General features: G+C 48.8%; 1 protein-coding gene across 3 annotated transcripts; it reads left to right on the top strand.

Annotated features, from left to right (window-relative positions):
- The first annotated feature begins 1,577 nt into the window (after positions 1 to 1,577).
- On the top strand, positions 1,578 to 23,537 carry PARP16 (poly(ADP-ribose) polymerase family member 16). 3 transcript variants are annotated; one of them, XM_082851186.1, is made up of 7 exons: positions 1,578 to 1,936; positions 13,065 to 13,202; positions 15,498 to 15,704; positions 18,469 to 18,640; positions 20,056 to 20,197; positions 22,171 to 22,249; positions 22,864 to 23,537. In XM_082851186.1, exons 1-7 carry the CDS (start codon positions 1,763 to 1,765, stop codon positions 22,969 to 22,971), a joined length of 1,020 nt encoding a protein of 339 aa, XP_082707312.1. In that variant the 5' UTR covers positions 1,578 to 1,762; the 3' UTR covers positions 22,972 to 23,537. The 3 variants fall into 3 exon arrangements, with proteins under 3 accessions (XP_082707312.1, XP_082707314.1, XP_082707313.1); XM_082851188.1 differs by lacking the exon at positions 22,864 to 23,537 and having other exon boundaries at positions 22,171 to 22,655; XM_082851187.1 differs by lacking the exon at positions 22,864 to 23,537 and having other exon boundaries at positions 22,168 to 22,655.
- Positions 23,538 to 26,454: the final 2,917 nt, after the last annotated feature.

The raw sequence follows: 26,454 nt of genomic DNA, 5'->3' as shown, positions 1-26,454 counted from the left end.
GGAGGGATGGTTCCCAGGTCACCTGCCCTCCTGCTGCAGGCTCTAGCTTTCTGGGCCTGAGCTTCAGCAGCTGTATTAGAACTCCTGGGTCCCATGAGGCTCCCAGGACTTTGGGGGCACTAAGGGCCTTTTCTGAGGCCATAAGGCTCTCAGAACTTGTTGGTGCTTCTGGAGCAGTACAGGACTCACAGCAACCAGAGGTTTGATGCAGACTCCAGGAAGCAGCCAGCACTCATTCCCCGGCCTGGGAAGCCCTGTGGTGGCTGGGGTCTGGTCTCGCTCTTGCTCTCAGAGTCATACATACAATCCAACAGCAAGGACCTCTGCTCTGAGCTCAGGGTCCTGCTCAGCCTGGATGCAGAAGGTGGAGAAGTTCCTCCCTCAGAGGATGCTGGAGTGTGGAGGTGTGGGTAGGGTGCTGAGGGGCTTCTTGGTGTAGGAATTAGTGATGACCTGTGCTTAGATTTCCATGTGACCATGAGGCCAAAATGTGGGGTTTTCTCTAATGGGCAGAGGGCATGGGAGTCTTGTCCCTTCCCTCCTGCGGAGTTGGGTCAGTCTCCCCTCTGCCCTCCCCCATTACTTGTCTCCTCAGGCTCCCTTTCATGCAGGGCCCCAAAGGAGGCTCTTGGCATGTCTTGTGAGAGGCCAGAGACTTTAGCAATGCAGAGAATTCTGGAGGCTGAAAGGCAGAGGAAAGGTCTTTTAGTTTTCAGAATCCCAGATTTACCCCGTCTGGCTGTGCAACCTTGGGCAATCATGCCAGCAGTCTGAGACTCAGTTGCCCTGGGTGTTAAATGGCTCCTTCTGCACGGCCCATCTTGGAGGGAAATGATTCAAGAGGGAGGCAGTAGGTAGTAGCAATTCCCCAGGAGAGACGAGCAGGCTGAGCCCGCGGAGCTGGGACAAAGGCAAGTCCAAGGGTGGGTCAAAAGGGGGCCTGGGTCATTTTCTACTCGGGGCTTCAGTGAAGATGGCCCGCAGCAGCGCGGGCGACTCAGCCGGGTCCGCACACCTGGCAACTGGGGAACACTCACTCGGTCGGGCGGACACACCCTGCACCGGGGAGCGGGTGGAGGCGGGCGCGGAAAGGGGCGGGCCCTCGCTGGGCTGGGCGGAGCGGCAGCCGCGGTCGGGAGGTCAGGTAGGCCTGGGCGCGCGATGGGGCGCGGGAGTCCACCCGGCGGGCCGGGCGCGGCGCGCGGTGCGCGGCGCGCGGCGAGTGGACGAGCACGGCTGGCGGAACGCAGGCAGCGCCGAGGGCAGCCAGGCGAACGCTGGGGCTTCGGCGGCGCCTGTCGGAGGCGGGGCAGGAAGGCCCGTGCAGCGCCTTAGCCTCGCGGGGCGTGGGGAGAGGGCTCGGCCCGCGGTCCCCGCTGGGGGTACCCCCCCCACCCCAGGCCTCTTCAGAGGACACGTGTCAGTACTTTGTCGTCTCACCCCATGTCATAGCCCCTCCCCCAGGCCTGGGATCCCCCGTCCGTCAGGCTCCGTTATCCCCAGGCCCAACCCCCCGCTGACCCGCGCGCGGTCCCGGCCGGATCCCTCTCCTCCCTGGCCCGTCTCCCTGGGCGGCAAGCGGCCCGGCCCCCGCAGAAGACACTCGTCAGCACGTTCTCACCCCTGTCATCTCATCCCTCTGCATAACTCACCCCAGGCCTAGGGACTCCGGCCCATTGTCCCCGGACCCAGCCCCTCGCTGAACGCAGGCTCGGCCTTAGCCCCCGCCCGGCGCGTCTCCGGCAACACGCCGCGACCCGGGATGCAGCCCACAAGCTGGGCGACCGTCAGGGAGGCAGCGGGCCGTGACGTGCTGGCTGCCGACCTCCGCTGCAGCTTCTTCGCCTCGGCCCTGCAGAGCTACAAGCGCGACTCTGTACTGCGGCCCTTCCCCGCATCCTATGCCCGCCACGACTGCAAGGATTTTGAGGCCCTGGTGAGTGTACTTTTCCCCTGTGCTGTCCACTGCTTCGCAGGGCACGTTGTCTGTGGAACTCCTGTTAGTGATGGTGCCAACCCCCGGACTTAACATTCCTAGCCCGGCCGTGGGGAAGGTTTGTTTCCAGGAGCTAAGAACACTCCCAACAACCTTCACACTCCCAAGTGACTCCCAGGGGTGAACTGAGGAATTCAACAGTTGCATAGGCCTCTGCAACATTTCCTAGTGTGGCTTAGGGTGTTGATCTGAATCAGCTGGTTCTGCTAAATAGGAAGTTATCTATCCCTTTGCAAATCATGAGACACCATAAGTCCCCAAAGCCACCCGGACCTTATCTTCAGATGAGGTAATATATGGCCAGTACTTTTATAAATTATAACATATGTACAGTACACATGTGAGCTGTTATTTCTCTGATGATTCAGGAGGCACTTAATTTCTTGCAGAGTTCACCTCAGGGTCAGCGTTCCGGATATTAGTTATCTTTGTAATCCAAATGTTTGAAATTACCTAGAAAAATATAACTTGCCAAAATTGATTCTGTAAGAAATACAAAGTCAAAAGCCTATAATCATTAAAGACATTGAATTAGTAGTCAAAGATTTTCCCTCAGAGAAAACTCCAGGCCTACCCAGTTTCATTGGTGAGTTCTACCAATCACTGAGGGAATAAGTAATTCCTGTTTTACACAATTCTTCCAGCATATTGAAAAATAGGGTAGTGTAATCTTGATACTAAATCTAATAAGAATGATACAAGAAAAGAAAATTATAGGCCAATGTCACTCAAGAGTATAAATATAGAAATCCTCTATAAAAGGATCCTGAAACTAGCAATATATAAGAAGAATAATTCCTTATTAATAGGTTGGGTTTATCCCAGGAATACGAAATTAGTTCAACATTAGAAAATCTCTTAATGTTATGAACCACATTAACAGAATGTTGATCATGTTTAGAATCAACAGATGTTTAAAATTATCTCCGATGAGGTGGTCAGTATTGGGTGACCCTCTTTGCTATTGCTCCCAGGTGGTCAAGGGACAAAGGCCCAGCCTCCTGTCCCCTACCGGGTCCATTGCAGCTTAGGCTGGGGATGTGTTGAGGGCACCTCAGGTCTTGACCACAGTGCACAGGGGTTTCGGGTACAGGGAGTGGGAGGTTGGAGAAAGAGGCAAGCAGATTGACTTCCCCCATGGTTTGTTCTGCAAATTCAGATATTTAATTTTGTGAGTTTGTGATATCAGAGTGTTGGAGATGAAACTTTCTTCAGTTTTGTCAGTGGATATTTATGGAGCTCCTGTTGTGGGCCAGGTGCTGAGAATACAGAATTAAAGACTCAAGGAGAGGTTAACAGCCTGCTCAGCTATGCTATGGGGTAAGCCCTATATATACAACATGGAAGCCCAGAGCAGGACTCCAGGCCTTGGCAGTAGGCTGGAATCAGGGAGCACCAACCAGGGGCGGTTATGATGCCCTGCTGAGTCCCCAGGGACATGGAGGATTTCGAGGAGCAGAGAGGAGGAAAGGGGTATTCCAGGAGGAGTAGCAGGATGGGCAGAAAGCCAGGACCTCACCAGGAAGGATAAGTCTGTACCTTAGTGTGGCTTTCATGGGGAACAGAAAGAGATGAGGCCAACCAGAGCAAGCAGGACTGGGCATGTCCTGCCCAGATGTGTAGACTTTATCCTTGGGCTGGGAGGTCATTGGTGGCATCCAGGATGCATTTCTGAAAGACCCTTGTGGTGGCAGGGTGACAGAGAGATCTGTTCAGGAGGAGTAGAGGGAGGAGGAGAGATTGGGGGTCAGAGGGACCAAACTCACCAGAGATGATGCCTCACAATGCGCTTTATTAATTTATGCCAAGAAACATCCAAATGGATTAGAATGCTCAGTGTGTTCTCTTTCTGCTGGAACAGAATCGGGTTACTTTGATGAATATGGGATAAATACAAAGGGCTCTTTGGAATTGCTTTGATTTATTCATGCCTTTTAAAAATTTCGTTTTAATTACACAAGTAATGTTTGATTATATTCTTGTTTTAAAAAAAGCAAGTGATAAAGTATAAGCTCCCCTGATAGAGCTCACCCTGTCCCATATCCCTCCCCTCGGTTTGAGGCATACCCTTCCTCCCATACCCGTAATTTCTTAGGAGAGCATTGGCAATATGGGTAGCCCCAAATAGCCTCCTCCTCGGTAGAGACAGACTGTCCTGCACGTGGGTCTCCCTTTGGGGACAGTTTTAGACAATGCACTCTTTCTCTTGGGGGCCACTGGAGAAACACAGACAGATTCTTACCATCCCACCCTGTTGCTGTATTCCTTGTTGGGCACTGGTGTTAGGGAAATTAGCCCAGGCCATGCAGATTCTTGGCTTTCTGTTAGGCATGGCTTTCAGGAGCTCTTTCTGAGGAGAGGCCCCCCACCAGGCAGGACCTGGCGCGACCTCTGGGGGCATGCACATTCTTAGATAAACACGCTTTAGGTTTCGTTTTGTCACATGTTACATGAGTTAAAGAAAAGCTGCCCAGAACTTAGCATCTAACCTGTGTCTCTCTGACTCAAAGGTTAACTTTTTTAAAAAATAAATTTATTATTTATTTATTTATGGCTGCGTTGGGTCTTCATTGCTGCGCGCGGGCTTTATTTTTAGTTGCGGTGAGCGGTGGCTACTCTTCGTTGCGGCGCGCGGGCTTCGCATTGCGGTGGCTTCTCTTGTTGCGGATCACGTGCTCTAGGTGTGCAGGCTTCAGTAGTTGTGGCACATGGGCTCAATAGTTGTGGCTCACGGGCTCTAGAGCACAGGCTCAGTAGTTGTGGTGCGCGGGCTTAGTTGCTCTGCGGCATGTGGGATCTTCCTGGACCAGGGCTGGAACTCGTGTCCCCTGCATTGGCAGTATTGTTAACCACTGTGCCACCAGGGAAGTCCCTCTCAGATTACCTTTTTATTTCTGTTCTCAGGAGAACTATGTGTAACTTGTTTAACCTTCCTAACAACTCAGCGATGTAGGTTCTATTATCATCTCTGTCACCATCAGCTAATCAGTATATGTGCTGGTGGCAGACATCCTCCAGCTCCAGGTGATGCCGGTGTGTAGTCAGGGTAGAGAACCACCCCTTTAAAAGGTTCCCCTGATGACTCTTTTTTTTTTTTAAAGAAGATGTCGGGGGTAGGAGTTTAGTAATTTATTTATTTATTTTTGCTGTGTTAGGTCTTCGTTTCTGTGCGAGGGCTTTCTCTAGTTGTGGCAAACGGGGGCCACTCTTCATCGCGGTGCGCGGGCCTCTGACTATCGCGGCCTCTCTTGTTGCGGAGCACAGGCTCCAGACGCGCAGGCTCAGTAGTTGTGGTGCACGGGCCTAGCTGCTCCACGGCATGTGGGATCCTCCCAGACCAGGGCTCGAACCCGTGTCCCCTGCATTAGCAGGCAGATTCTCAACCACTGCGCCACCAGGGAAGCCCCCTGATGACTCTTTTTATGAAGCGGACTCTTGTAGACTTTCACCCCCAGTCTGTTTTAGTAAATCTGGATTTTCATACCTTAGGTTTATGCAAAGCAAGGTGTACCTGTATGTAACTGTGCAGTCCATCTTTCCCACCTTCATCTCAGTGGCCCACCACCTCCACCCATCCTGCCCACCCCACTTCCAGGCGTCACTCTGTTTGCCAGGTCCCCGAGGCTGGTGACCTTGGCTATACCTTTGGTTCATTTCCTTCCAGCACCTCCACCCACAACTAGTAACTATGGCCTTTGGCATCTTCTTAGACAAGGATTTTTTTCAGATGTTCTTTCCTGCTGCCAGCCCTTCTAGGACAACATTGCTTAACACCTAAACCTGAGTATCCCCACCTTTTCCTGGTAGTAAGAATCACTTGTGGCAACTTCTGTAAACACAGATTCTTGGGCTGCCTCCCCAGGAGATTGTGATCTGCATGGTTGCAAAGTATCCACTGGGCTGTCCTGCCGCCTCCTGACTCAAAGCAAAGAGATTGAATTGTCTCCTTCTAAGGTCACTGGTCCTCTCTCTCCTCTGCTCACCCCCTGCTGGTTCCCTGTCCTTGGCTTCTCAGTCACCCAGACCACCTCTTTCCTGAGACTTCCTTTCTCAAACCCCTGTGACTGCCCAGCACTGCCCAACATTCAGGACTGGCCCAGGCTCCCTCAGCCACTTCTCCAACTGAATCCTCCCTTATTCCTCAGAGCAGAGGCTGCGAACATGTGGCCTGTGAGATGACAGATTTTGTTTGTCCTCTGGTCTTTTAGAAATTCGGAAATTAAAAAAAAAGTGTGTGTGTGGGAATTCCCTGGTGGTCCAGTGTTTAGGACTGCACCCTTCCTCTGCAGGGGGCATGGGTTCCATCCCTGGTCCATCAGGGAACTAAGATCCTGCAAGCTTTCAGGTGTGGCCAAAAAAAAAAAAAAAAAAAAGCAGCTTACTGATTTCTTTTAAAAAGAAAAAAAATTTGAGGCTCCATAGCCTGGGTAGAGGTCGCCCTTGGGCAGAAAGCAGCTGGAGCTGGCGGGGGTTGGTGGCTGGTCCCTTTGCTAGGCCAGGGGTCTCCAGTTCAACACAGTCCTTACTATTCTTTCCTGGATAACCCCTTACTCATATATATATATATATATTTTTTTTTCGGTACGCGGGCCACTCACTGTTGTGGCCTCTCTCGTTGCGGAGCACAGGCTCCGGACGCGCAGGCTCAGCGGCCATGGCTCACGGGCCCAGCCGCTCCGCGGCATGTGGAATCTTCCCAGACCGGGGCACGAACCTGTGTCCCCTGCATCGGCAGGCGGACTCTCAACCACTGCGCCACCAGGGAAGCCCCCCCTTACTCATTCTCATCACCTCTCCGGCCCTAGGGACATTTGAGCCCTGACCACCTTTTGGGACAGGCACTGTTTCCTTCTCTGCCTCCTCACCATGTTCTTTCCCACTGGGAATGCTCTCTCTCAGATTCCTCCCCCTCACTCCAGGCCCCACTTCCATCCTACTTGCTTTGAAAACCTTTCCCTTTGCCTGCCCCCCAGCCCCCAGAAACGGCTGCCTTCCTCCTGCACACTTTCTCCTCAAGCCAGTTGTTGATAAATGCCTTCCACTGTCACCAGCTGTGGTTCATAACTCTTGTCTACATGGAGGGTTTTCTGTCTCCTGCCCCTGCCCCATACTACACGTGACATACATCTTCCTACCTTTGACAGGGGTTAAGCATACCCAGTAGCAGTCTTGGTTGTGTTATTCAGGAAACATACCTAAAGCTTCCCAAGTAGCCTCTTAAAGTCCTACTTGGATTGACTCTTTTGGGCTAAAATATTCAGTCTATTACTAAATTTCTCCATTGATTTGGTAGGAGAGCATCACAGAGAATGGACTCTGGCGTCAGGCCACCTGGCTTCATGTCTCTTCCTTGCCAGTGAATAGCTGTGTGACCCTAGGCAAGGTACTTAACCTTTCTAAGCCTCAGTTTCCTCACTTGTATGTATGTATTTATGTTTTAAAATTAAAAAAAATTCTTTTATTGAGGTTTAGTTGATTTACAGTATTATATAGGTTTCAGGTGTATAACAGTGATTCACAATTTTTAAAGGTTATACTCCATTTATAATTATTATAAAATATTGGCTATATTCCCTGCACTGTACAACATATCCTTGTAGCTTGTCTAGTTTGTACATAGTAGTTTGTACCTCCTAATCCCGTACCTCTCTCCTGCCCCTCCCCCCTTCCTTCTTCCCACTGATAACCACTAGTTCTTTATATCTGTGAGTCTGTTGCTGTTTTGTTATATTCACTAGTTTTATTTTTTAGATTCCACATATAAGTGATATCATTTGTCTTTCTCTGTTGGACTTATTTCACTTAGCATAATACCCTCCAAGTCCATCCATGTTGTTGCAAATGCCAAATTTTCATTCTTTTTTATGGCTGAGTAGTATTCCATAGTGTGTGTGTGTGTGTGTGTGTGTGTGTGTGTGTGTGTGTGTATACACACACACACAAACACCTATCTTATTTATCCATTCATCTGCTGATGGACACTTAGGTTGCTTCCATATCTTGGCTATTGTAAATAGAGCTGCTATGAACGTTGGGGTGCATGTGTCTTCTCAAATTAGTGTTTTCCTTTTCTTCAGATATATACCGAGGAGTGGTAGGTGGGTAGGTAGGTAGATGGCCATTCTGACACGTGTGAGGTGATACCTCATTGTGGTTTTGATTTGCATGTCTCTGATGATCATCTTTAAGCTGGGCTGTTGTGAGGATAAAATGAGACGAGACATGCACAGCATTTAGCCCAGTACCTGGCATGTGATAAGGCCTCAACAAATCGTAGCTATTACTATCTCATTCTGAACTTGATGTCAGGCTGCAGGCTGGCCTCTGAGACTCCAGGATACGTAAGATGTGGTTGGCCCTCAGGAAGCGTTTGTCTTAAGCAGATTTGAGATGGTCCCAGAGAGTCAAGGACGAACCTGGGATTCTGCACTGAGCGCAAGGGGAGCACAGAGGTCATGGGGGGTCAGGGACAGGGCAGGTGACTTTAGGCTGGCTTTGAAGATTGAATGTCATGCTGGGCAGCTGCGGAAGCACAGGGGAGGAGAGACATAGGGCAGCTGAGGAACAACATGGGGGGAGCAGGTGGGAAGTCTGTGGCAGAAGGTTCTCTTAGGCAGAGGCCAGCCCAGATTCTGAAGGGCCTTGTTAAGGGGAGGGTTGCTGGTTTTAGCAGATTAAAAAATATAGACCGAAATACAAATTTGAACTTCAGAGAAGCAACAAATAATTTTTTTAGCACAGGTATGCCCCAAATATTGCATGGGTTATATATTTAAAAAAATATTGTTGTTTATCTGAAATTCAAATTTAACTGAGCAGATTGTATGTTATCTGGCTGCCTGGGAGGAGAGCTCATACAGTTAACCTCCCTCGTTGCCATCCACGTCCCTGACTACACGCTGGTTGCCAGATAAAATACAGTCTCTACCTGGTCCTCAGAAAGCCCTGCTCAAATACAGACAGGTTTGGTCACAAGAGGAAGAAGCCTGTTAACTTTTTGTAGCAGATTGAGTTTTCAGAGTAGCTTGAAAAGTGAAACAGGACATTAGGGAGGTCAGCTGAGGGGTTAAGAGTGGGGACGAGGGCAGCCCTGCAGGACACACAGGCAGCAGTGGGCAGGCAGCAGTGTGTCTGAGGGCCTGAGCCCTGGAAGAGGCCTGGGCCTAGCTCAGAGTTGGGAGAGTTCTCTCCCACTTCCACAGACTGAACCCCTGAAAGGGGCCTGGGTTAACTGACGGTCCTTTTGTGAGGCCCCCTGTGCCTTGATCTGGACTGTTGGCAAAGGCTGCGGCTCACAGGTGGGATTGGAGAGCAGTGATGGGAGTGGTAATCCCAGTGGGAGAGAAGACTACGCTGGCTCTGGCCTAACAGGTGTGGACCAGGAGTAGAGAAGAGGGACAGGGGAGGCCGAGGTGTCCCTGAGGGTATGTCATTCGGAATGCATCTTCAGGTACCCTCAGTGGCTCCATGTTGCCTACAGAACAAAGGCCAGAGTCCCCAAGGGGGATACAAGGCCCTTCACTGGCTGATCTCAAGTCACCTCACTCCTGTTCCTCCTGGCGACCCCTCCCCCATACTCTAGGCTCCAGGCATACTGAACTATTCGCAGTTAATGATAACAGTCATGGCAGTCCCACTAACTTAATACCTTCCTGTTGCTCTAAGCACTGCACTAGTTTAACTTGGTTAACCTTCACTGGCATCCTGTGAAGTGGCTCACCTTGTCCCAATTATATGTTTGAGGAAACTGAGACACAGGTTAACTCACCCAGGTCACACAGCTTAAGGGGTGTAAGAGCCCAGGTTTGGACCTGGGCCGCCCAGGAGGAGAGCTCGCACAGTTAACCTCCCTCGTTGCCATCCACATCCCTGACTACATGCTGCACTTCCGTGCTTCTGTGCCTTTGCCTGTCCAACCCGATCACACAGCACCTCCCCTTTGAAGACTTGCCTGACCACTCCCTTTTCTCAAAGCGCCTACTCAACAGGAGTCCCGCCTGGCCCCTTTTGTAGTTTGTATCCGTCTTTGTTATGACAGTGAATAGTTTTAAGTCATAATTATTTACCTTTCTGCCTCCCTGCTGTGTAGCATCAACACTTGTGGAGCATCTGCACATCCATGTTTTTATTTATTTATTTATAACATCTTTATTGGAGTATAATTGCTTTACAGTGGTGTGTTAGTTTCTGCTTTATAACAAAGTGAATCAGGTATACATATGCATATATCCCCATGTCTCCTCCCTCTTGCGTCTCCCTCCCACCCTCCCTATCCCACCCCTCTAGGTGGTCACAGAGCACCGAGCTGATCTCCCTGTGCTATGCAGCTGCTTCCCACTAGCTATCTATTTTACATTTGGTAGTGTATATATGTCCATGCCACTCTCTCACTTCGTCCCAGCTTACCCTTCCTCCATCCCTTATCCTCAAGTCCATTCTCTACATCCGCGTCTTTATTCCTGTCCTGCCCCTAGGTTCTTCAGAACTTTTTTTTTTTTTTAGATTCCATATATATGTGTTAGCATACGGTATTTGTTTTTCTCTTTCTGACTTACTTCACTCTGCATGACAGACTCTAGGTCCATCCACCTCACTACAAATAACTCAATTTCATTTCTTTTTATGGCTGAGTAATATTCCATTGTATATATGTGCCACATCTTCTTTATCCATTCATCTGTCGCTGGACACTTAGGTTGCTTCCATGTCCTGGCTATTGCACATAGAGCTGCAATGAACGTTATGGTACATGACTATTTTTGAATTTTGGTTTTCTCAGGGTATATGCCCAGTAGTAGGATTGCTGGGTCGTATGGTAGTTCTATTTGTAGTTTTTTAAGGAACCTCCATACTGTTCTCCATAGTGGCTGTATCAATTTATATTCCCACCAACAGTGCAGGAGGGTTCCTTTTTCTTCACACCCTCTCCAGCATTTATTGTTTGTAGATTTTTTGATGATGGCCATTCTGACTGGTGTGAGATGATATCTCATTGTAGTTTTGATTTGCATTTCTCTAATGATTAGTGATGTTGAGCATTCTTTCATGTGTTTGTTGGCTGTCTGTATATCTTCTTTGGAGAAATGTCTATTTCGTTCTTCTGCCCATTTTTCACATCCATGTCTTTGTTTTGTTGTTGTTGTTGTTGTTTTTTTCCAGTACGTGGGCCTCTCACTGTTGTGGCCTCTCCCGTTGCGGAGCACAGGCTCCGGACGCGTAGGCTCAGCGGCCACGGCTCACGGGCCCAGCCGCTCTGCGGCGTGTGGGATCTTCCCGGACCAGGGCACGAACCCGTATCTCTTGCATCGGCAGGTGGACTCTCAACCACTGCGCCACCAGGGAAGCCCCATGTCTTTAAATTGGATCCTCACGGATGGCCTGCAAGGCATGTAGAGAGAGTTTTTTCAGAAGCCTGAGGCTATTGATTGAATCTTTAGAAATAGAGACAGGAATAAAGCAGCCCTGAAAGGTTTCTGATTTTCAACTACAGGGTTAAGAAATGAAGCCCCCAAGGTTGGCAACAGTGAACTATCTAGAAACGGGGGAAAAAGCTACTGCTATTCATGAAGTACCAACTACATCCCTAGGAAAGGTATGTGTTGTCCAGGGAGAAATACAAAGAACAGAAATGGACATACACTGTATAGACCAGACCCTGAGATTCTGTTACCTTCTTTAATCTTCCTGACAATCCACATGGAGATAGTGGGGTTCCCGTGTTAGAGAGATCGAGGCTCAGCCAGGTCTGGTGCTTTGCCTGAGGAGCAGGGAATCAATCTGAGATCTGTCTGCTCTTTCCTCTACATCCAGGAAACAGGAGAGCTAGAAAAACACAAGACAGTCCTTGGTCTCCGCGAGTCCTGGCCATTCTGGGGAGAGAGTATTGGGGCTGAGTGCTTTAGGGTTTTGGAGGAGAGGGGATACCTGGGTTGGTAGAGGTGGGGAAGGGGCGCTCCAGGGGACTGAGTGAGCAAAGCTTGGAGGAGGTATGTTCACAGATGGTACCAGTCTGCAGTGGTGTTTTAAATGCCATGCTGGAGAGATCTGGCTTCTAGTCAGTTTTAATTTCTGAGCAAAAGCTACAGATACCTTGTAGCTCTCTGCTAGTCCAGGTCCACAGTCCCTTATCAGAAATCCTGGCACCAGATCTGTTTCGCAATTGATTCTGCCTGATTTTACAAAGGCAATATTGTCCCCCTCAAGACACCTGTCACAGGCCACACCGGGTACCAGCCTAAAGCAGAAGGCTCTGGGATGGATCACAGCTCACAGGAGGGCATTCCATTTCTGCAGAAGTCCTTGCTATAGTCCACATAGAGGTCCAGGAGCTAGTCTTGCCCCCGAGAGGGACAGTTCGGGTGTAAGGAGATGAGATTCATGTTGGGTGGCTGCAGGAACTGCACTGGTCTAATGAAGCCCCATGTTCCATGGAGGCTGGTCCCTCTAGTAAGAACAGCATAGACATAGCTGCCAGTGTCCTCACAAAAAGTCACCACACTCAGGGAAACCCAAAACCATGGATTCCCCACTCAGTTTCCTCCAGTCCAGATGCAGTTACCGTTCTGGGTCATCTTTACCAAAAGCAGCGTTGCCTGGTTCTGTATGTAGTTGCTATATTACCTTTGTCTGGTCTCCAGGGGAACAGGTTAACAGAAAATTAACTCATGCTGAAGGGAGAAGGCTTTGTAACCCTTTACCGACATGTGTATATACCATGTATTTGGTAACACCTCCAGCTGGGTGCGTCCCATAATCAGGTATTAATAGTTCTGCAGCAAAATGCATCTCATCAGTAGTAACACAAAGTGGGATAATTAAGATTAAACGAACCTCACATCAGCTCAGGTTAGGTTTTGTACCAGTTGAGTTACAGATAACCTTCCAGTGTTCAGAACATTTGGAGTTGGGCAGTATTTGGAAAGGGATCATAGACCTGTTGCATTTCCCTCTGAAGAAATTCCTTGGAACCTGAAAGAAGTGCAGGTCGCCTGCCTTACCACTAGAGGGCACCTGGGGTTACGATCATTTTGTCCAGGATCCTTGCTAACGGAGGTTTTCCTCACTTCAGCTTGCAGATGCCACTAAGTTACCCAACCTGAAAGAACTTCTCCAGTCCTCAGGAGACAAAGACACATGGGCCTGGGACCTGGTGAGCTGGATTTTATCCTCAAAGGTCCTGACCATCCACAGTGCAGGAAAGTCAGAGGTGAGACTTTGGTCTATAGGATCACAGATTCCTGGGCCTGGAGGGCTCTGGGACCTCTTTGTGCACCAGCATGACCTGGGAAGCTTATTGAAAATGCAGATTCCTGGACCTTGTGTCCCCAGAAATTCTGATTCTGTGTCTAGAGTGGGGCCCAGGAACTTGTACACTGGCAGTACGAAGCTGTGTTCTCCCTCTTACCAGCGGGACCTTGAGCACGTTACTGGGTGCATTTCAGTACCTCAGTTTCCTCATCTGTAAAATGGGGATAATAATAGTATACTTCCATCAGGGAACTGGCTGTGAGAATTAAATGAATTTTCTCACTTAGAACAATGCCTAAGGGCACATGCTAGGGGCTCAGTAAAAGTTGGGTATCAGAAGCACCCCAGGTACTTCTGGCAAGGGTGGACCAAACATTCCAGCTGTCAGGAAGCAAAGAGGCAGAACCCGAAGTGGTGGAAATCCTCAGGCTCTGGGTTCAAATCCCATTCCCATCTATTATTGAGTCTTCTTTTCCCCATTTGTAAGTTGAGAATATTAATAGTTACCTCAGAAGGGAGCTGTAATAGAATGTGACTCACCCGCAGTACAGTCTCTGGCACAGGCCAGATATTCCATAATTTGGCTTCCCTTGCTTGGCTGCGATCTCGCGGGGACGGGCTGGGATGACAAGGATCAGGGTGTAGGACAGGCACATCCCTGATCAGGTGTTCTTTCCTGTAAGCGGCAGCAGGAGTTTGTACTATTCCTCACTTAATCAGTTTTAATTTAAGAGCATTCAGTTTTATAAGTTCCTGCTAAAGACAGAAATCCTCCTTAAGTGGCATAGAATTTGGCATCTCGTTTGTGGTGTCTAGGGACATCCTCCATCCATGTTGGATGGTAAGATAACATAAACAGCTCTGGAGTGGGAGTCAGGAGACCTGTATTCAGGTCGGGCTGGGCTGCTAACTCCTAGATGATCTCTGGGTTTCACTTTTGTCATCTGTTAAATTTAGATTTATTCATTCATTTACTCATTCCTCATAAGGGCATCAAGCGCCTACTGGAGTTGGGTGCTATTTGTAAAGTAGATAAGGCAGCTGCTCCTTGATTTTTGATTATAGTAGTGGAAAATCCTCAGGCTCTGGGTTCAAATCCCAATCCCATCTGCTAAGTTCCATTAAAATATGGAGTGTTGGGACCCAGGATTATTAACTTTTTATTGTGCCCAAGTAAGGATATTGTCTACCATGTATCATTTTATAAAAGGATATTTTAATACAAAAAAAAAGGATGGCCCTGACTTCAGAATAAAGGACAGTTCTTCCAAAGAAGGGATCATGGCAACCTTACATCAATGTAAATATATCTGTTAAATTGCCCTTATTTTTGTCATGTAATCACAACCCAGAGAAAACTTTAACATAGACTGGCTTTGGTCTGTGACGTACTGTTTGGAAATCTTGGAAATGGTGTGGTCTCTGCCCTGAAGAGGATTATTACCCTTTAGGAAGGAGCTTACCCTTCTGTATCAGTTAACTTTCATTGCATAACAAACCATCCCCCAAATCTACTGGCTTAAAACAACACTGATTGCTTCTCGTGATTCTGTGGGTTGGCTGGGTGGTTCTTATTGGTGGGGCCGGCTCGCCTGGGGCTGATCCAGGGTAGCCTCACTTGTGTGTGGGGGGCTTCAGCGGGGATGGCTGCTGTGGTTGGGGCCTTCCTCTACGAGGCTGTCATCCTATAGAAGGTTAGCAGGGCTTGTGAAGGGTTCCCAGCAGCAGACAAGGAAGGGCAAGCTCTTTTCAAGTCTCTGTTTGCCGTATGTTTACCAAGGGAAGTGACATGGCCAAGCCCAGATTTAAGGGGTGGAGAAATAGATTCCATCTCCTGATGAAATCTTAGTGGAATTCCACCTGCAAACTCGCATTGCAGAGGGGTGAGTGGACAGGGATGGGAGGAAAAAATGTTGTGGCCATTTCTGTAATTCATCATCACATCTTTCCACCTCCTAAGATTATTGCCAAGATGGAATGCAGGAAATAGATGTGAAAGTGTAATGAAAATTTGAAGTGATCTTTAGTTAGAAGGAGCAATTCATGCTTCTCAGGGAAAAATATTGTTAGAGGAAAGCAGCCTTGAGCTATAAGCTCTGGGCTTGTTTATAAACTGATGTTTTTATTCCTGTGAAGCCAGTTCTTCTCATGAGCAGAGCCCATAGGCGTTAAGCCCAAGGCTTTAGGAGGCCATTTTGGCAGCACATTTAACCAACTTCCCAAATAAAACTTCAACTTCTTGCATGTTTTCAAGTTTGAAAAGATCCAAAAGCTGACTGGTGCCCCTCACACGCCTGTCCCCGTGCCGGACTTCCTGTTTGAAATTGAGTACTCCGACCCAGCCAACGCCAAATTTTATGAGACCAAAGGAGAACGAGACCTAATCTACGCCTTCCATGGGAGCCGCCTAGAAAACTTCCATTCCATCATCCACAATGGCCTGCACTGCCACCTGAACAAGGTGGGGCCCAAGGCTGCTGACATGGGGGGGGCTGTGTGTCAGGGCTGGTAGGGGTGAGGGTGGGTAGGCTCACTGAGGCCTTGCCACTCAAAGTGTGGTCTGCAGACCAGCAACAGCAGCATTGCTCGGGAGCCTGTGAAAAGGCAGAATCCTGGGCCCACCTAACCTTCTGCGTCAGAACCTGCATTTTAACAAGATCTCCAGGTGACTCCTATACTGATTAATGTTTGAGAAGCATCGGTTTAAAGATGGTTCCCAGCCTTGGCTGCACATTTAGAATCACTTGGGGAGCTATTAAAAATCCCAATGCCTGGCCGCATCCCCGACCAATGTGGGGCCCGGGCACCAGTGTGCTTTCAGAGCTCACCAGGCGATCCCAGTGGGTGGCCAGCCCTCACTCCTCAGCATGATCCCTGGACCAGTGGCGTCCACATCACCTGGGAGCTTGTTGAACATGTGGAATCTCGGGCCCACTGCAGACTACCTGATCAGAAATCACAATTTAACAAACTCCTAGGTGATTCATATGCATGTTGAAGTTTGAGAAACACCTGCCTAGGGGACCCGCCAACAGAGTCAGCCCTTGGGGAAACAGGAGAGGAGCTCCCTCCTTGAGCACCTTTCCTTCCTTTGTCAGGAGTGTCAACCACCCCTTCTTTGTCAGCACTTATTTTGTCCCTCAGTGAGGCGAAGGAGGAAGAATACAGACAGGAGCCAGAAAGACCACCTTTGCAGCTCTGCAATCCCGGGGAAGTTTACTTAACCTCTCGGAGCCCCGGTGTCCTCATCTGTAAAATAGGATTCCATGACCCACGTGCTGGTGCCTTGATAGGATTGAAACAGTTCATGTATGCAAAGGGCTCTTCCTGTACTTAAGTACCAAGGGAGCAGTGGCTGCTTTTAGAGGCTGATGGAGAGCGACTCTGGGGTGTCTGGAGGGCTGCAGCCTTTCCGCCAGTCGTCCCAGCATCTGCCTTGTCTGGGGGACTGGCTCCACGAGCTGTGGGCTCAGTCGTGGCTGATGCAGCCCCGAGGCTGGAGAGACTTTTCCAGCACGGCTGCCGCTGATCAGCACAGTTGGGTTTTGCGAGGATGATGGGCTTGTTTACAGCTGACTCTCAGCTTATTATTATGGCCAGGCTACTGGAATCCAGGGGGCCTCTGCTTCACACCAGAGCCCACCTGGAGAAGTTGCCTGCAGATTCCAGTCTTGTAACCAAACCTTCACTTCAGTGCCTGAGGGAGTTTGCTGCTTAGAAGCATCTCATCATAGTCCTTTGGTGACGTGGATGCTCTTCTGGCTCCTCTGTCTGGGTTTTCAGTGAGGGGCTTGCTTGGGGGAGCCTCCCTGCCAGTTGAAGCTCTGAGATTGTTTTTCTCGTAGGGATACCCCAAGTTTCCTGCTGTTGTGCTCGCCTGCTCATGGTTCTTGAGTCTAGGGAATGGTGTATACATGGCAGGCATAAGCAGAAATGGATGTGGGGTCAGATCAGAGGACATCCGTGTCCTTGGAAAAGGTCTGTGTTAACTTTTGAGACGTGGGGACACTGTGACAAGGCCAAGGAAAGGCTTGTTTCATTTCCCCTACGCTTCCCTTAATCGGTTTAGAGTTGTGGAAGCCCGGTGCCACTGACTAGGATGTTTCTCAGTTAGCAAGTAGAGGACATTCAGTGAGCTGTTTGAGGCCATTCATCATCTTAAGGTACTGACACTGTGGCCCAAGAATAGCATCTGGATTACAGCTCATGTCAAATTCCATCCACTGGTAGCAGTTACCTAGAATGTTGTGCTGAGAAGGATTCTGAGTCAGTATGAATGAGTGCCATGATTGATATTTTTATGTCGGCGTCACGGTTGATTATTGATGTCTACCATGGGCAAAGGATGTGTTTGCTGTGCCTGCTGTAGCCTCAGCTTGTAGGTATTTCACCTGAGATCCTTCTCTTTCACCTGGCATGCTTCCTCGTGGAGGACACCAAATTAGCATCACCACCAGGGACCTGCCTCCTAGAATTTTGGACATTTTCTTGGTCGACACCAACACAAAGAGCAAAACTGACCCTGCCCCTCATATAGGCCTGCCTCATTTGGTTACAGTTTCTGGCCTGAGAGATGCGTTTCTGTTCCAAGTAATGACTCCGATTACTTCCCTTAGTCACTCAGGTGTTACCCCCTCCCTGTACATAAGGGCATGACTTTGCTTCTGCAAGCCTGTCAGTGTAGCCATGCTTAACACATTCATGTAGCAGGAATGCCTGATAACCTACGACATCAGAACCTGTGACGGCATACCCACCCCTGTCTTGTGCCAGGTGTCCTGTGCGGTGCCCTATGTGCATCATCTCATTGAATCCTTGAGGAGACAGTGTTGTCAACGCTTTGCAGATGTAGAAACTGAGACCCAGAGAGTTTATATAACTTGCTAGCTTGTTAGAGGGATAGGCAGGATTCAAACTTGGGTCCGTTTGACTCTTATCCCTGTGGTTGGTTTTCTCACTCAGCCTTAAGCACTGGCACTACTAGTTTGCCAGGTTAGTTAGCCACACCCACAATCAGTTAAACTCTCGTCAGATAGGAACGTGTTTTGTAATAACCCTGTGATGATGTCATAGGATTATTTGATCTTATGCCTTTTGCTGGGGGAAAAAAAGAGGCTTGAAGATTGTGTTAACAACCCTGTTGAAGAAAGACCTGTGTCATCTTGCTGTGCCAACTCTGCATTCACCCAGCCCTGTTTCTTTTCTGTTGATCTCTGCCATTTCAGACATCCCTGTTCGGGGAAGGGACCTACCTCACCAGTGACTTGAGCCTGGCTCTCATTTACAGCCCCCATGGCCATGGGTGGCAGCGCAGCCTCCTGGGCCCCATCCTTAGCTGTGTGGCCGTGTGCGAGGTCATCGACCATCCAGACGTCAAGTGCCAAACGAAGAAGAAGGGTGAGTGAGCACTTAGCCCAGACCTGTGCTGCAGGCCTCTGGGTGTCAGGCTTTTGCCTTTGGCCCAGCTGCTGGGTGGAGCACCCATTGCATGCCAAGGGATGGGCTGGGTTAACAGTGTAGGACAGGGCCTGCCTTCAGGCAGTGAGCAGTCTCCTTATGGACTGAACGCACAGTGGAAAAGGTATCACTGACTACAGGGCAGTGGGTAGGGAGTGCCAGCTGAGGGTGCTGATGAGGTCCACCGCGGCAGCTCAGAGGAAGGGGCAATCATGGTGGGTCCCAGTGCTCAAGGAAAGCTTTGGGGTGGAGAAGATGAAAATGAGTGTGTGAGGCCAGAGCACAGTCTCACTGAAGGTAGAGACTGGATCTGATTCACTCTTGGGCACCTGGGGTCAGCAGGGAGTCTGGTACATACTTGACATTCAATAAACATTTGCTAAACTGAAGCTAAAGACTTGCGTCCACACGCTATTCCTCCAGGTTGCTCTGCTGTGTGCTGGAGCCCCCAGAGGATGTGAGGGGCACCTGAGGCCATGGGGGTGAATCCTGGGCTCTCTAGGGAGTGGATGAATACTGGGCCACCTCAGTCTGCTCTCCTGATATGTGCCTTAGATCTTTGCCCTGTGCCCTCTGCTGTTTTGCCCTCAAAGGCAGAGGTCATAGGACTGTCATTCTAGTCTCCAGAGCTGGCCTGTTGGTTCCACTGAGAAAAGGAGAATTGAGAAAACTGTCTGTTCCTGGCCTCTAATGTAAAACAATTGGAATCCTGAGGAATGGGCCCAGGTCTGACGCCACTCTCCCAAACCAGACAGCACGAATATTCGCTTTTGTAATTCTTAGGAAGTCTGCAAACCGTGACATTAAACATTAGGACAAAACCTTGCAACGTCTGCTGTCACGAAGCTTTGACCTTTTGTGGGTTTTTTTGTTTTGGTTCTTTCTGGTAAAGCTTTTTCATGTTACTAAAAGGAAAGGTTTTGTTTTGTTTTTTGAAACAAGTCTTGGTACAAAAGGTGGAAGATAAGTGTTATAAGAAACTCGAATCCAGAACCGTTAATTTAAAATGCTGTTAAAAAGTTTGTTTCAGATCAAGTCTTATTTCTAGTCCCAGATTATTTTTTTGTTAATGGCCATCAATCTGCTTCTTCCCTCTGCTTTCCCAGCTCAGTTTTTTTTTTTTTTCCCTCTTGTATCCCTTTTAGTTTCCTATTCCTTTTCCTCCTCCCGGTTGTCTGCTTGTCCGACTCTCCTATTTTTAAGTCCTGCTTCACGTACACACACAGCCCATTCCTCTGCCTCTCGGGGCTTCTCCACCCTCGGGACCAGGGTGCTTGACCCATTTCTTTTCATAGTTTGCTTCTGTTTTTATTGTATCTTCCCCCTGTAAAGTTGTGCTTTATCTCCTTATCTAGATTCCAGGGAGATAGATCGCAGGAGAGCGAGGATCAAGCACAGTGAAGGGGGAGACATCCCTCCAAAGTACTTTGTGGTCACCAATAACCAGCTCCTGCGAGTGAAGTACCTGCTGGTGTACTCACAGAAGCAGCCCAAGAGGTGAGAAGGATGGTCCCTGCGTGAGGTCCAGGAGAACAGCTAAAGGCTGCATTCGTAGTATTGGGTTCTTAGTTATCAGCAGCTCCTCTCCCCCAGCCTTACACCTCAGCTATCTCCGCTTTATGTAAGGGGTAAGAAGTGAGGAATACAGGAAGAATAGAATCTGGTCCTGGCCCTAAGGGACTGTATATTCTAGTGAAGAAGAGCTTTGTTAACATAAATAACTTGAGGGACTGAATGAAGCCCAACTGTGAAGCCCCTTTGCCACTTGGGCTCCTGATCACAGTCTGAAACCCACTCACTGGCTTGCGCTGAGAGGCAGGGTGGTGCCAGGATCTGGCTGGGATTATGTGCCGTCCAGCTTGGTCACTTCCCAGGGTGGCTGTCGAACCACCACCTGCTCCTATCTGGACCTGAGATGCTTCATCTTTATCTCTAAAATGAGAGTGTTGAATCCAACAGCAGATGAGGCCTTCCAGCTCCTAAGAACCTGGGAGTGGTGGATTCCTCATGCCGTCTCAGCATTGTGTTTTCGAGGGTATGGCAGGGCTCTCCAGGGTTGCGGGTCACTTTGAGATTTTGTCACACTGTTGGGGGTCCGTGGTAGAGTTTCTCATGGGGATGAGCAGCAGGTGAGCAGGCAGGACAGGGAAAGGGTGATTGTTAATACTCTTGACTCCTACTTGCACACACCAGTGGCTTCTATGCTTCAGAATGCAGTATCTAGTAAAATCCTCCCTCCTTAAATCTGGGAAATACGTACCGGGTTCCTAAGTGTGGGGGACATTATCCTTTGGTTTAAAATCATCCGGCTTTTTCAAGTTGAAAATCCCATTCCTTTCCCACTTCCTCCTGGAGTGTCTCTCTAGTGCACATTTGGATGGTTTAGATCATCTCCCAGCGGGCAAAAGAGGATTTCCCCTGCTCAGAATAATACTTGTGCATGTCTGAGAGTGAAAAGACTTTTGCTGAATACCCTGCCATCTGGTCAGACACCCTTAGTGAGATCATCCTTCTAGATACCAAAGTCTTGCTTAGGAAAAGACAGGTTATAAAAGGTACAAGAGGAGCTATAAAAGAAAAGATCAGGATGAGCTCATTGCATAGCTGTCTTTGTACATCTAGAAAAGATCTTTGTGGTGTTGGTCAGCGACAGACGTGTTAACTGTAATTTGTCCGCGTGCTCCAGTGAGGCCCACCAACCACCTTTATACTCTTCTACTTGGTTCCCATGGTGACTCAAGTTCCCTCTTCATCTAATAGAATTCTACTTTTCATCTAAATCTGCCCGTATCTCTGTTCTTTCTGGTTTCTTTAGCCCAGCTGTGAGCATGATTTAGTTTTCAGTTGCTTAATTTTACTCATTCTATTATTCCTACCAATGAAGGGAAAGAACTTTTGGAATAGGTAACCAGGTTGAGAAATTCTGGCGAAAGGCGTGTCAGCGCCAGGGCAAATAGCCCCAGATTTTTTTTTAATTAATTAATTAATTTATTATTTATTTTTGGCTGCATCGGGTCTTTGTTGCTGTGCGCGGCTTTCTCTAGTTGCGGCGAGCAGGGGCTACTCTTCACTGTGGTGCGTGGGCTTCTCATTGCGGTGGCTTCTCTTGTTGCAGAGCTCGGGCTCTAGGCACGCAGGCTTCAGTAGTTGTGGCTCACGGATTCTAGAGCGCAGGCTCAGTAGTTGTGGCCCACGGGCTTAGTTGCTCCGCGGCATGTGGGATCTTCCCGGACTAGGGCTCGAACCCGTGTCCCCTGCATTGGCAGGTGGATTCTTAACCACTGCGCCACCAGGGAAGCCCAGCCCCAGATTCTTTGAGCAAAGGAGCATGCACAAAGCTTCTTTTCATGGCTCATTCAGAGGATGAAATTGATCATTTCATCTTCTTTGAGCCAGAAGTTGTTGCATACACTTTAAAAAAATGTTTTTCTCTTTGTTCCAACATCAACTCTTTTTTCCCCCTGAAGCAGGGCTTCAAGCCAGCTCTCCTGGGTTTCCAGCCATTGGTTCACGGTCATGATATCCCTGTATCTGCTGCTGCTGCTCATAGTGAGTGTCATCAACTCCTCAGCTTTCCAACACTTTTGGAATCGCGTGAAGAGATGATCTTTCTGGGCCTGGTGTGGGGACCACCGCAACCACGTGCCTTATGATAACTTGTTCTGTCCCTCCCGGGCCTCACATCCAGCTAGGTCAAGCCTGGGGGCCAGTTGGGGACCACAGGACAATTTTTATATGCCATAAATGTATCAATTGCCTTTGATGATGCTCTCAGCCACACTCTAGTCAACGGAGGCTACTGGCCCCTCACTCTTAGGTTTTGGGGGAGATTTCCTGTCTGCGCCTTCCTAAATAGTCTTAGGGAGTTGTCTTTTTTGCCAGGGCCAAAGGAGAAAGTCCTGCTGCATTTAAAAACAAAGTGTCCAGGCTGTCAGTGGGGTGTTTACAATTGCTTCTGGCGGACGTTGGCCCTTCTCTAATGCCTTCTGGAAGGCGGAAATGTGTAGTGGGGACTATAAATCACTAGGCGGTTGCTTTGTTTTGACTTGAGATACCCGAGAGGAACAGTCATGTTTCCCATAAAAATCGGTGGGATTGTTTTGAATTCCATCAGCCTTTGTATGTGAGTGCAAAACACTTTCACAGTTTTCTCACATTAGCAGAGAGCCTCCTGCTACAGCTGTAACCCCTCTGCCCCAACCATGGATGAGAAAGGAAGGAGTCAGAGAACCGATAGAAAACAAAGAGCAAATCAAGTCATCTTTTTCTAAAAATTACCAACTGCTGATTACAGCTGAAATGGAACCAAATGTTTGTTTTCTAATTTTTTTTTTTTTAAGTATCTGTTTGACAAATTAGTCTTTGTGAGCTGAGTAAAAGGGGAAATTTCTAAACCTAGAGCACCATTTGGCCAGTGTCCACAGCCTCTTTCCTGGCCGTATTTTAGAGAGAAGGATTTGAGCTGTAGGCCTGCCTCCTGCTCTCCTTCTCACGAACCTGCCTTGATTGTGGCCTGTTAGCCACAGGTGCCACACTGCAGGCCTTCTGTGGGCAGCTGGCCTTTGAGATAGAGGCCTGCCTCGGTGTGCCACGGATGTGTATGGGCTGAGCCTCCCTCACAGGGCCCGCAAGTCTCTGGGACTCAGCCTGGGCTTTAAATGTTCAGGGAAAGCCTCAGGCTGCTCAGAGAGCCCTGGTTCTACCTGCTGTATTCTCTGCCCCTCCTTCCTGCCCCGTGTCAGCTGTCACGGAGCCCTATCTGATTTAGGGGGGAGATTTCTGTAAAGAATGTGGAAATTCACTTTTCTATAATTTGTGAGGTTGTGAAAAAGCCACTATCCTGGTTTTTACATTGAATATTGGAGCATTTCAGAGATAATAAAGGTATTTTCCTAATTTCCAAGTTGCCTTTGTGACTGCTTTCAGCCTCAGCACGAGGCTGCTGTGTATTCATTGTTGGGAAAAATTTTATCCGTCCTTGTTCGAGGTGGCCGTTTGCTGGAGAGTATATATCTCCAGGATATCTGTAGGCATTGGATTTATAGTTATTGATTTAGCAAATATGAGACCCTACTGTGTGCCAGGGACTAGAAGTAGGAGCAGAATCAGGTCAGACTGCCCCTGCCCTCACAGAGCTGACAGTCTAGCAAGGTAGGCAGATGGACAAACATTCTCAGAAGTGAAGTTGGCATTATATGGTATCATAAAGGAGTTTTGGAAGCTACTTGGCAAGGAATCTTAACATGGTCTGGGGTCAGGAAATATGGAGGTGACACCCTGGAGCCTGCAAGGCACCTTACATGTACTGATTTCTTTAATCCTCACAACAGATAAGAAAGTGAAGGCCCAGAGAGTTGAATAGGTTGCCCAAGGTTACATGGCTGGGAAGTGGCAGAGCTGGGGGTTGAACCTGGCTCAGTGTCAGTCTCGTAAGCATCCTGCTCTTCAGCCCCACGGGGCACCCAGGAAAGGTGACGTTCAACTGAAACCTGAAAGACATCGGTGTCAGGCTAAGAGGTGGAGGAAAAGCGTTTCAGGCAGTGCGAACAGCGCAAAGACCTAGAGTTCCTTCTGGAGAAGGTGAAAGCAGGAGGGTCCTACAGGAAGAGGCTGTGGTGAGAAATGAGGCTGGAAAGGTGGGCAGGGAACAGATCATGAAAGACGTTAAAAGTGGTGGGCTGGGGAGAGCCATTAGATTTTAACCAAGGAAGTGATATCATATTTGGTTTGCAGAAAAATCGCTCTGGCTGGTGGTTGGAGAATGGATTTAGGATTATTTTGAGGATTAAAAGAACTGACGGTTACAATAGCTCAGCACAGAGCAAGTAGCTGATTTGTTTCAGCTGCTATTATTATTATCGTTATTATTTGTTTCTAATGGCTCAGCAGAGGAGATAAGCATGCAAAGGAGACAGAGCAGTAATGCCCAGGGACCCTGGAACGGTGAAGTGTCACAGAAGCGAAAAACGAAGGCTTGGTGAGCACTGTCAAATGCTGCCAAGCAATCGAGATTATACCTGAGAAGTTCTGTTGGATTTACTGAGTTGGAGATCATTGGTGAACTTGGCCGGAGCAGTTTCCATAGAGTTCAGCATAGGGGATGTGAACAAAGTCCGACTGCACAGATGTGAAATGTGCACAGTTTCCTGATGTTCTCAGGCAATATTTATTTAAAACCTAATCCCCTTTTTCTGAGTTTTCTGTCCCCTCCCAACCCCCCCAAAAAAAGAGGTTGTATAATACCTGATGTGACTGTGGGGCAGGCACTGGGCTTACGATGGGGACATGAGGATGGATGAAGAACGGTCCTGTCCTCCAGGAACTTCCAAGCCAGTGGGCTCCATGGGACACGTACATTTTGATATGAGGGAAGGAAATTCCTGGAGCCTAGAGGGTTGGAATGGACGGGAGGGAAGACTAGGACAGGGCCACACTATGACTTTCATGAGCCCTGGGCGCTTTTGCCTTCATGGGCCCCTTCCTCTAAAAAAAAAAAAAAAAAAATCTAAAATTATACTGTAGGGGGCTTCCCTGGTGGCACAGTGGTTAAGAATCCGCTGGCCAATGCAGGGGACACGGGTTCAAGCCCTGGTTCGGGAAGATCCCACGTGCTGCAGAGCAACTAAGCCCGTGCGCCACAACCACTGAAGCCCGTGTGCCTAGAGCCTGTGCTCGGCAACAAGAGAAGCCACTACAATGAGAATCCCGTGCACCGCAACGAAGAGTAGCCCCCGCTTGCTGCAACTAGAGAAAGCCTGCCCGCCGCAACGAAGACCCAAAAATAAGTAAATAAAATACATAAATTAAAATAAATAAATAAATAAAATTATACCGTAGGACTGTGTTGGTATAAAGATGAATGTATTACTCTTATGTACTAAAATGTTTTCTACCACTTAAAAGCTCATTTTCCCCTTCTAATTTTATTTTTTTTAATTTTATTTATTTTTGGCTGTTGGGTCTTTGTTGTGTGTGGGGGCTTTCTCTAGTTGGGGCAAGGGGGCTACTCTTTGTTGCCATGCGTGGGCTTCTCATTGCAGTGGCTTCTCTAGGCACAGGCTCTAGGCACACGGGCTTCAGTAGTTGTGGCTTGCGGGCTCTAGAGCTCAGGCTCAGTAGTTGTGGTGCGTTGGGCTTAGTTGTTCCGCAGCATGTGGGATCTTCCCCGACCAGGGATTGAACCCATGTCCCCTGCATTGGCGGGTGGATTTTTAACCACTGCGCTACCAGGAAGGTCCCCCACTTCTAATTTTAAAGGGAATTAAATCCTTTTCATAACGGGGACTCTAGGCCCTGTGCCTACCATGAGTCGTGGACTAGGGTCATGGGGGATAGTATGAGATCCATGGGTGCCTGGGAATGGAGAGGCAGGAAGGAGACAAACCCTGAAGACTCAGTTCTGTTTAGCACTGACCCCACATCTAAGGCAGACCCCCTAGGCCAACCAGCTCAGGAAAGGGCAAAATTGGGTTCTGAGGGTTGAGAGCTCAGGGGGCTCATGCTGCAAACGCTTTCATGGAGGAGGAAGCACCAGTCTCCTTGCTGACAAACCCGCTATGGGCCAAGAGCTTCCCCAGGCGGCTGATGGCAGATGAGACCAGATGGTGGTTCAGCTGGAGCCACCTCCCATCAGAGCCCCAGCTGCCTTGGTCTTGTCAAAGCAACCTCATCAGCCTTCTGTCACTGATGCCACTGTCAGGGGGAGTAGTTTTGGGAGGTGGCAAATGGACCTCTCACAGGCTAGGTCCCTGCTT

Source organism: Leucopleurus acutus (assembly GCF_964270905.1).
Source record: "Leucopleurus acutus genome assembly, chromosome: 1".
Classification (NCBI taxonomy): domain Eukaryota; kingdom Metazoa; phylum Chordata; class Mammalia; order Artiodactyla; family Delphinidae; genus Leucopleurus; species Leucopleurus acutus.
This window is presented reverse-complemented; position numbering and strand designations above follow the sequence as displayed.